We start from the raw sequence: 11,805 nt of genomic DNA, 5'->3' as shown, positions 1-11,805 counted from the left end.
GATGTTGTTTTCTAATGCCAGGCGTTTGACAATAAAGTCATTTGACCTCTTGCACTCCAATATTTTTCAAAGATATTATCATGGCCTGCCACTGAAACACAGATGTTAGATGTAATAGGTACTTTTATAAGGATAAGAGATGGCAGCAAGATCAATTTCTACATTAGCGCCTCTAGCGTATGGAAAGGGAAACTGAATAAGTTACGCATCCTATTATTTACTTGTCCATGACGTCTATGTAAATATGTAAGTCAAATGAAGAACAAGCTTCATACTTTTCTGAGGCATTGCCAACCTATTAACAACAATATAATTCCACATACTATTTGAATAGTGAAAATTGCACTATGACAGATGCAGTATTACTTACTTACAAATGCCTTTTAGAGAACCCATTGCAGGTAAGTAATCCTGCACTTCTTGTAGTGTAATTTTCACCAGAAGTGCAGGATTACATTATAGAAATATAGGTTATGTTATGTTGTATTTAATTTGTACAGATTGGCCATACGTTAGCGAAAATATTAATTTAGTCTCTCAATTGACATGCATGGTTTAGTAGGCTATCGGTAGGTGACGCACGAAACGTTATCACAGAGCAAGGCTGTTATCAGAGATCACACAAATACAAAGGGAATATTTTTTTAATAATTGGGTTCGCCCGCTTTGTATGATATTTCTATTGTTGTGGAGACATTCTTTAATACAGTAAAAAAAATGGACCCTGTAAGCGTTGAAGTTGAACCTAATCGTAATGCAGAAGCGTACCGTAATTATCAGCCGGCAATCCTACCAGCACAGGTTGAAAAGTTTATAGATTTTATTGAATTATGTGAAGGTACGTATTTATACGTCTAACATAACCTATTGTTACTTCTTATTAACTTGCATGCCAGGAAAATGCTGTAAAATGAACATTGGAATTTAAAATTAAGCAAGTTAGATAGGAAAGGAGTTAGTCCTATTTTATTCTAGTAGTATTTCTGTAAATGCTTAATTTCATTTAATTCAATTTCGCTTTTATGCATTTAAAAATGGCGTACAGGTTATGAATTTTTATGGTTAGAATATCGTTATGTCCTCAAGGCTCTATAAAAAAAATGGTAAATTGATAGGAGACGTGTGCTAAACCTCAATAGCTGCTCTGTATTACTTAAATCAAAATGGACATAAGTAGCCTACATGGACACATCTATCAATTTACCAAAAATTGTACCTAATAGATTAGATATTCATGACGCTTATAAATGGAAACACCTTCTTGTTTCTTTGTAGATGGATATATGCTGCTTGGGTGCTCTAATTTGAATGGGCGTTTCTGGACCGGTTCTCTATGGTATTTCCTTGATCCTGATGCGGCTCCAGATGTGGAAAAATGCCTTACAGGCATTGAATGTGAAACTGGCGTCACTGACGGGAAATTTCTAGAAGATAAACAAAAGGCAAGAGATTCTCATAGCCTATAAATTACTATAACACTGAGATATAGTAGATCTTTGATCCAAGAATTATTTATCGTTTTCAGATTATAGTTGGCGAAGATTCTGGTGTAGTGCAGATATTGGGTGTCTCAGAGTCTGCCGATGAACATACGTTTCATTTCGAGTCTTTGAATTCGGTGTGTGAACATGACGATACTGTTCTGTCGGTTTCTGTTTTCTCAGATAAGAAACATGCTGTAACAGGAAGCCTGGATATCACGTAAGTATTATAACGTGCACAAGAAATCTGAAGTTCTTATTTTTCAGGACGACTTAGCATATGACGAGTTCCTCTCTTACCTGCGCATAATTTTTTTTTTTTTACTGGACTGCAAGGAAATTTGTAAGAAATGCTTTTTGACTACCTATCTATCTTTACTAGATTATTAGAATTCCATTACGAATTATCCAAATATTCTCTTTGAAATTTCTAATTAAATATTAAAATTTGAGGAGAAAGTAGTGCAAAGTTCAGTAAAAAAAAAAATCTATAACTTGTGTGATTTTCACTTCCAAACTTCCTGCGCTAGTTTCGCCAAATTTAACATTGATATAAAGATATTTGAATTTCCACTTATTAACAAAATGAACACGAATTATACTGAAGTAGTTTTGGTAAGTTTATAAATGTATTGCATGTTATTTATTGCAGTATCAAGGTTTGGAGTGTTGAGTCATTGGTGGCAGAACACACCTACCGACCTGCACACCTGCACCAAGTGTCCTCCGTGTGCACACACCCGCAGGATGGGCACAGCTTATTTGCGTCCTGCTCTCTGGACGGCATGGTCTTAATATGGGACACAAGAAATGTGAAGCCAGCTAAAGGTACAGAGCATATAATGAATTGAGGCTTTGATAAAGTTCTCTTATGTTGCCATGGTTACTACTGAATCGAGTTTAGATTCATCTCGCCAAAAAATTGTAATCTTATAAATTCTTGACTTGTTCCACATCTTAAAGCTTTAATGCTAATGTAAGATTTATGGAATACAATAAATGAAATGAAATAAAAAAAATGGTTTGTATGGCTGTTTGGATTGGATTGCACAGGGTGGAGGGCGACACAAGCCTCAAAATATTAGACAGAAGTTGGCAAGAGCAAAGATTGCAATAAATTAAGGACAATTTGAGTCCCATTATATTTCCACCCCGACACTCCTCTTGAACTATTTCATCATAGTGCCAAACCAGTACACATCTAGTTACTGACTTGCATATAAACATCATTGTTTTCTTGTTGTATTTGTATTACAGTATCTGATTTGCAAACAATTACTGCTTCTAAAAATTGGAAAGTTGACGCAGAATGTCAGGTGTTCAGAGATGAGTGGTTGTGGAAGTAATTTTTTTTAAATATTGTCACATTTGTAAAAATGAGAGGTTTTAGATATGTACGATTCTTTTATATTATTCAGAAAATGTATTTAAATTTTATTAATGAGTTCATATCAACTTATGTGAGTTTTTAGATATTAAAAAATGAATACTGCAAAAAAAGTTCACTTGTAAAAGCCTTTGGCTCACCGAAAAATTTGAGTTTTCATTTGGTCTTCCTGCAAATAAGTTACCCACTCCTGTATTAGGCCAGCCGTTAGTGACCTTTGTGCTGTCTGTACTAGTCCACAGTGACTTGTACATCACTCAAAGACATCCAAGAGCTGGATGCTCGAAATCGGAATGCTGTTGTTAAGCCAAAACTTTCCCAGCACACGACAATCACTATTATCAGCTAATCCTATTCTATACAAGCGCTTCTTTAAGTTACAATGACCTCTTAAAATTTCTACAATCAGTCTTAGATTTCTGGCGCAATAAATGTAGGCACAAGCTGCTGGAATAGCAGCCCTTTTTGTCAGGCACATTACATGTTAACAGCAATGTATTGTTCTTTCAGTTGCTTTCAACAACAGAGCAAAAGAAATGACTTCGGTCGACTGGCACACATCAAGAACCGACCTGGTGGCTGCTGGAACAAGTTCAGGTGACGTGATGCTGCTGGACATCCGACAGCCGAAGCTGCCAGTTGCAGAGGCAGCCTGCTTCAGTCGTCCAATCCACCGCATGAAATTCTCCCATCACAAGTGAGTAAGAAGCAGGCTCACGTCCACGACGTGTGTTCGGTAGATTGCCTAGAAATCTGACGAAATGTTTCACTTCAGGTCAGACTGGCTGGCAGTGTGTGCAGACGACTCCAAGGTCAAGGTTCTGCACTGTGCAACCAACTCTCCAAACATAATGTAAGTAGCTTGCATGGCACGAGATTATCAGCAAGCAAAATGGCCTACTGCTTAATAATAATAATAATATAATAATAATAATAATCTTCTTCCTATTTCCATCTGTGTGATTATAAAAAATTGACTAGTGGGACTCCCTGATTATGTGGTCGACTAACAAGCAAACATTCTCATGGGGGACAGATATAGTAATTTTTTTTCTTCCACTATGTTAATAATGTCAAAACAGTGCTTATACAAATTTTTGCCACTCGAGCACATAAGTTTCCCTGGGGCTATTTACATAAAGATACACAATTTCATGGAAACATTTATTGGAACAGATACAACAAATGTCGAGCTATTTTTCAACATATTTCCTACCGGAATTGAGACATTTTTCAAACCGTGGGATCAATTTTTATATCCTTGTGTTGAAGTCTGCCGCCTGGAATCAGAACCAGTGTGTGACAGCCGCCTGCACCTCTCTGTCAATCGCACGGTATGACAGATGTCTCAAATCCAGTGGGGAATATGTTGGAAATCTAATGAATGGTGAATAATAGTGGTATTATTATTATATTACCAGGACTTGAGAAAAACACTTGCCTGCGACAAGTGAAAAAATTCTGATTTTGCAGTTCAGTCATGTTAACTAGTGAAATTTTTGCTTGACTACTAGTGAAATGCTATAAAATTTTTAAAGCTCTAACTTAAAATATATGGTTTGTTCAGTACCTTAAAATTGTTAGCAGTGAATGAGTTTACAAAAGACTTGGGTGTAACTTAAACATGCATGTCCAAAGTGTGTACTCTGCAATAAACAAAAATATTCTATTATAGTGTTGGTGTTGAGATATGAGCTGAGTTTATGCTTCTGGCATACAAAATGGCAAATAGAACAACCTGAGAATTAGAAACCAACCTATCATTACTGCTATTAAAAATAAGTTGTCATCTCCATCACTACATTTTGTTTGTGTCTATAAGCATGCATACTGCTGCTGTTGTAGCTACACCGATGACCGTCATGAGGACTTCGTACATGGCCTGGCGTGGCACAGTCGCAATGAGAACCTGTATTCCTGCGGCTGGGACAAACAAGTGCTTGCACACAAACCACCACTCTCACTAGCCAGAATGGAGGTGAACGGGATTGGAGAGGCCAAGAATCAGGAACAGAAGTGAGCAGGCGACAACATTCCAAAGCACACCGAGTGGTCAACTTCCCTATTGTATTGTTTTTTCTGTTTCTGTAAAGGCAGTGTTACAAAGATCAGTATTGAATATGACGTGACTTTTGCAGATCAGTTATAAGTGTATGTGTTTATGTGAAATAAATGAGTGTTTCAGATTTATTTCGCGTTTTAATTGCTAAACTTCCTGTAAAAAAGGTATTTTTATGCTAGAAGATCATAATCAGATCGACAAATGCCTATACAGCATTAGGAGTTTAGAAAATACCATTGGGTATGCAGGCGTCTTCTTAGCAGACATCTTTGGTAACACAAAAATAAATGACGTATTTTCTAACATATCAAAAATAAGTAAATATTTTCTGTTCGGTAATTGGAAATAGAAATAAACTAATATAAAAATATATTTATAAGTAATGCTTAGTAATAGTATTTAGATTTATTTCTGTTATTTTATATACCTTAGAAAATATGTAAATTACTTCAGTTATATTATGAAGAGGAGGATGTCTATATACCCAACGGTAAAGCACTGATTCAATATGAAAAACTTATTAGATTACCAGGAAACAATTGACATTCATACAGTCCTCTCTGTAGATTGAAAACTCAAAGTTTCATATCCATTGTTCAAGAATTAAAACAGAAAATCAATATCCCGAATTTAAAAGAAAACTTACAAATTAAACCAAACCCTTTAACTCTATTAAATATAGAATATAATCTAAATTTAACAGAAGAAATACTAAAATCAGAAGTAAACACTGAAATACTAAAACAATTGTCTTTAGAGACAATTAATATTAGGTACCCTCCACAAAACTGGCTTCATTTATACACTGACGGATCCTTGATCTCCAGAGAACAAGGTGCCGGTGCAGGTGTTACGTGCTGTCTCTTCTCACTTTATAGATATCTTTGATATGGAACAACAAGTTTTGATGGAGAAATCATTGCAATACGTGAAAGTCTCGGGAATCTTCTATGCCACATCAATAAATTTAAAAATGCAGTCATATTGTCAGACTCCAAAGCAGCTATTCTAGCAATAGTCTCTAAACACACACCTTCATCTCAAACAGCAGAAATAACTAAAATGCTCTCTCAATTAATATCACTCAATAAAAGAATTGTATTCCAACGGATACCATCCCATTGTGGAATCCTGGGAAACGAGAATGCGAATGCTTTAGCAAAGAAGGGCAGCACTGCTACTTACAGACCTGTTACTAAATCTACGTATTACTCTGTGAAAAGATTTATTAAATCTACATACTTAGACTTCGGCAAACAAAATTTGGTAACACAATCCCAAGGGAAAAAATGGAACTCTCTGCATCATAATCCACAGTTAATTCCCGATTTACCACGCAAATCATCTGTAGCTGCATTTAGAATGGCAACAGGCCATGACTGTTTGGTCAAGCACTTGCACAGAATTGGAATATATCAGTCCCCTAACTGCCCATTGTGCAACTCAAACCAAGAAATGGATTCGGAACACCTCAAAATCTGTGCTTCATTGGCTGGCCATGATAATATCTTTGAAAAATATTGGAGTGCAAGAAGTCAAATGACTTTACTGTCAAACGCCTGGCATTAGAAAACAACAACATATACCCAACGGTATTTTTGAAACTCCGAACACTACAGATGTGTATTTTTACTATCACATTGCATAAAGTATGGAGAAGATCCTGCAAAAACTGAGGTGAAATAAATTTACATTGTCAACATCTTTGATACTGAGAACACTGTCTTTGACAAGGTGTGGGCAATTTCAAGTTAATGCACCATTTTATCTTGCACCACGAAATTATGATGTGTATTTGAGAAATTACTAGAAAGTAGCCAATTACAAGTAAATAACCATTTTCCTTTTTTCTAAACATTTAAATTTTTTTGGTAAAAATGTTCAGGGATAATTTAAAGCAAATCCTCATTTTGTCGTACGTTTTTTCAAATAAACAGACCTTAGGTAAACTTGCTAGAAAAAATTTTAGGGTCAATTTTATTATCTTTTTCAAATAAACACTTTTGGTAAAAATGACGAATATTGTCAATTAAAAGCACATCACCATTTTGTCTTTTTCTCCAAGTAAACATCTTAATTATTTCGGTAAAAATTATTAAAATTGTTCAGTGCTAATTTAAAGTAAATCCTTATTTAACTTTTTCAAATAAACACACCTTAATTTTCTTTGGTAAAATTTAGATAAATCTTAGGGGCAATTCGAACCTAATCCACAGTCTTGCATATGCGTGAGTGGTTTTCTTTTAATTCACACAATTTTTTTAGTGAAAATAATTAGGAAAAGTTTTTTTTTTCGCCCAAATAAACATATCTTAATTATTTAGTTAAATGACCAAAAATGACTTAGGGCGAATTTAAAGCAAATCCCCATTTTGTCTTATTTTTTCAAATACAATTTTTTTTGGTAAATATGACTATAACAATGTTTAGGGCCAATTTGTAGAGAATTCACATTTTGTCTTACTTTCTTAAATATATACGCCTTAATTATTTCAGTACAAACAGCAATTAAGCTATTTAAAGCGAAAATCTCCCCAATCGTAACTTATGGACTAGAACTCATATGGGAGCACCTGAAAAGACGAAATCTCAACACCATTGAAAGAGTGAAGGCAACATACCTAAAAAGAGCCATGTGTATCAAAATACACCCCGTCGAGACTGACATACGTGCTACTAAGGGAACCCTTCTACATAAAAGAACTGCGGATCCAGCTACAGCTACCACCCACACCAGCATTTGCAGAGGCTATGACAGACCTGAATGAAAAGAGATCGACTTCTACAGCGCAGACGCGATGACAAGAGAATGGATATCTGCACACAATGACACGTTTCGCTGTGCATGGTTTCCACCACAAGCTTTGTACGACAAAAACACACCACCAGTCGGCAGAAGACTGCATCTGTGAACTCTGTTTGAAGGCATGTAATATATATCACGCTAGGCTGTGCACAAGAAGAAGTTTCATTGACTCAACTTTGCAACAAGTGAGGTGTTAAGTTAATTCATGCATATTTTGCTTATTTCATTATTATTATTATTTCAGTACAATTACTAGAGAAAATCTTTAGGACTAATTAGAAATAAATAATTATTTTTATGAACTAAAGACACCTTACTTTGGTTAAATTACTACGAAAATATTTAAAGCCAATTTCAAATAAAGCACCATTTTGTGTTTTGTTGAACAGTGCTTATTTATTTTTTATGAAATTACTAAAAAAAATCCTTAAAGCCAATTTCAAGTAACTCACTGTCTGTGTTGCTTTTCTCAATAAACACTAATTTTCTGGTAAACATGAACAATTTTTCGAGTCCATTTCAAGTAAATCGCCATTTTGTATTATTTCTGGCACTTTCAATTTTTTTTACTAAAATTATCATTATGTTTCTTACTCATTCATGCTTGAACTAACTCGTAAATACTGATTAACTAGTTAAAAAGGGGTCTAACTGTAGTTGCAGCAATAATACTCATGTAGCAAAATTTCTTTTGAGTCTGTTGTGTTTATAACGAACTAGTCAGGTTGCCAGCTGTTGTATTCTTACATAATCATTACATTTCTATTGGAAGGGAAAGGACTTGGGAGTATGTAAAAATGCACCACCTCCATGACCTTGGTTGAAACATTACATGTAAGGTATGCTAATCTTTCAGTAACTTAAAACAGAAACAATTTCCTTCAACAAATTTATTTGTAATCTTATAACACAGCCCCCATATCCACCAGAAAATTCTTTCGTCATCACCCCTCTTGATTCATCTTGCAACTGAATACATAAACCTTAAAAAAAAAAAATCACACAATACGGTTGCAGTTGTTTTGACCTTAAAAAATTATAAACATAAATTATTAGTAATAAAAAAAACTGCACAATAGTATCAGTCATGGTCTTAAAGACTCGTGTTATCCCTGCCGACCATAATTTGAATTATTAACACTTACATACATCATGTAGGTGATACCAACTGTTGAATATTGATCAAATATACAAGTGGAAGAGATCCTTCAGCTAGAAAATATTTATATAACCATTTATAAAGACTCCTCTACCGGAGCCGCACAATGCCAAAATAGGACATCGTGAATTGGAAGTATCCTGAATCCGACTCAGCCTGCCTCTATCAAAATATTTATTACAAACCCCTGCAAAACCAGAACAAACCACGGGAAATATACACCTCTGCATGGCGTTGCAGGTAAAAAAGATACATCCATTTAGTTTATTAGGTACAACAGTGATGAGTTTTTTACATGCTACCATGCATACAATTTATGCTTTTTATTCATTTATATATTTTTTTTAAGTTTGTAAATGTTTTGGTACGGTTATGCGAAAATATTGCATCTCTCCCAGTCATGAAAGCTTGTACTGCCCCACAACCATTCTTGTGGGCACACCCCAGTCTGCGGACTACAAGACTAGCCTGTGATCCTTGTTCCAAATAACCACACCACACAAAACAAATCTAACTAATGTAAGCCAGGCACTTTTTTCAGGTTTATTGCCTCTTCTATCGCATATTATTTACAATCCAGTCTTTTCTTAGCAATTCTGTCCGAGAGGTATGTATCTGCAGTCTGCATTTAAATGGCGTTGTGGTAATGTTCATGTGTGTGTCAACTTTTAATGCCAAGAAACTGTTACTAACAACTATGAATTCGTGAAAGAAAAGACAAGTTAATGTTACTTTATCAGGAAGGGGCGTCATTTCAGTTTTTGCTTGTGGAAGGAGGGTGAGATTTTTTAGGGAAAAAGAGTATATCACGTGACACTCTCTATTTCCTCTGAAATGAACTATTTTATTTTATTTTTCATATCGCCTAATGGGGTAAAGGACTATAAAAAATAAACAGAATATCATTGTTGCTCTGAGATATGAAAGTTGTTTCTTGTGATTTTCTATCGAGCTAAATTGTAAAAATTACTGTTATTAAAAAAATTAGTGTTAGGACCTATTTTATTTTTATTATATATTAATAACTTACTGATGCTTGATTTGTCACAAAATAATGGCAATATGTTTTCTTATGCAGATGATATTGTAGCTATTTTCAGTGGTTTAACATGGAATAATAATAATAATACAAAAGAAACTTTACTAATTCCAGTCTAGGACTATGCCAATAGTCTTTATAAATTTATTTTATATGCTGAAAATATTAACATACAATTATGCAGTGCATTAAAAGACCAGATTTTCTGGTGCAGTCCTAATGGAACAACGCATTGCCAGATGATATGCCATTGCCACAAACAATTTCCTCTATTAGTCTAAAAAAATCTCGTCTTTTATTTCTTTAAGTGTTTATAGAAGTGGGATATTTTAATATTAAAGGTTCAGTTCTCACAATTTTTTTAGCAGTACTATTCAATTGTCATTTTCGTATCTTGAAGTCAGGAGGAGAGAAGCAATTGCCCTACTCTGCCCCCTCCCCCCAAATGACGCCTCTGTTATCAGCATATTTTAAGAAGATTTTGCTGGAACAAAAGTATACTATCTTAGAAGATCGATACACAAGAGCAAGAAGTACACAAGAAACAAGGTATGTTATTCACATGTCACAAAGTGTGTTGTGTGGTGTGGTTCAATTTGTATGCAATTTTAATCCTACAATGACTGTGTATGGTTCTCATTGCACTGCTCTGGTGACTCATTGATATTATTTGCAGATCAAGAACGGTTGCGGGAACTGCAAAAATGTGAGACACAAGCCCCAGAGCCCGCACAATAATAATATATATCTATATCAATACGCACGTTTCTAATGATTAACAACTTGCATTGCCACCTCGAGGAACCTTGCAATCGGGGGGCTAGGATACCACAGTCATTCTGGCAGAACATTCCTGGCATTGTTTTCCTTATATATATATATTTATTTATATACTATATATTTTTTGTAGGAAGGTTTAGCTCACGCTATGACCACCGGCCGAAAGCTCCAATGACCACAGCCCATTCAGTTGTTTGGTCTGTTGTTGCTGAGGGGACAAACGGCTGCTAGGCCTCGCCTGCTGTGCCTGTTAACTCCTAGGGTCCCAGGCCAAACTCCTTGGCATCGTCCTCTGTGATGTCTCCGTACATCCAGACATTTGCATGACTCTTTTTCGCCGTATCCTGCGCGGCCCGATAATCTGATACCTGAAACAAGTTTCACAAGTTGCTGAAACCAGTTCCAAGAAAGAAAAGAAGGAATTTGCGGTTTTGAAGAAAAAGTAAATGCATATAAATACCGTGTGTTTTTCTGGGTGTAGCATTTGACATTGCCATAAAAAGATCTATGTATAAAAACACGAAGAAAACTGCTCTAAGAAAGAGAAAAATAAATTTGCAGTTCTGAAGAAAGAATCTGTAAACGCATATAGATATGGTGTGTTTTTTTGGGTATAGGACATATGGATTTAACATTCCCATGAGAAACCTATGTATAAAAGTATGAAGAAATAACTTAATCAGTGGGCCATGTTTAGAAATTAGCAGGCTTTGACAATTTGTAAAACAAGAGAACATCTTTTATAGTTGCTAAATCAAAGCCTATTGCTTACAAGTGGCTTTCAGAGAATCCACAGGTTCATTACCGCCCTCACATAAGCCCACCATCAGTCCGTATCCTGAGAAAGATTAATCCAGTCTCTATCATCATATCCCACCTCCCTCAAACACTTTTTAATATTATTCTCCCAACTATGTCTCGGTCTCCCCAAAGGTGTTCTTCCCTCCGGCCTCCCAACTAACACTCTACATGTATTCATCGATTCATCCATACGTGCTACATGCCCTGCCCATCTCAAACATCTGGATTTAATGTTCCCAATTATGTTAGGTGAAGAATACAATGCGTGCAGTTCTGTGTTGTGTAACTTT

At 35.3% G+C, this 11,805-nt stretch overlaps 2 protein-coding genes across 2 annotated transcripts in view; one reads left to right on the top strand and one right to left on the bottom strand.

Annotated features, from left to right (window-relative positions):
* The first annotated feature begins 518 nt into the window (after positions 1-518).
* On the top strand, positions 519-5,058 carry LOC138702858 (methylosome protein WDR77-like). Its single transcript, XM_069830206.1, has 7 exons — positions 519-838; positions 1,276-1,442; positions 1,526-1,701; positions 2,134-2,309; positions 3,379-3,565; positions 3,644-3,721; positions 4,714-5,058. Exons 1-7 carry the CDS (start codon positions 718-720, stop codon positions 4,886-4,888), a joined length of 1,080 nt encoding a protein of 359 aa, XP_069686307.1. The 5' UTR covers positions 519-717; the 3' UTR covers positions 4,889-5,058.
* A 5,531-nt stretch (positions 5,059-10,589) lies between these two features.
* Tudor-SN (Staphylococcal nuclease domain-containing protein 1) overlaps positions 10,590-11,805 on the bottom strand; it is a 36,688-nt gene continuing 35,472 nt past the window's right edge. The window contains exon 14 of the mRNA XM_069830205.1: positions 10,590-11,082. Within this exon, the coding sequence (XP_069686306.1) occupies positions 10,972-11,082 (111 nt within the window). The 3' untranslated portion in view covers positions 10,590-10,971. The remainder of the gene's footprint in view (positions 11,083-11,805) is intronic.

This window comes from Periplaneta americana, chromosome 7, assembly GCF_040183065.1.
Source record: "Periplaneta americana isolate PAMFEO1 chromosome 7, P.americana_PAMFEO1_priV1, whole genome shotgun sequence".
Classification (NCBI taxonomy): Eukaryota; Metazoa; Arthropoda; class Insecta; order Blattodea; family Blattidae; genus Periplaneta; species Periplaneta americana.
This window is presented reverse-complemented; position numbering and strand designations above follow the sequence as displayed.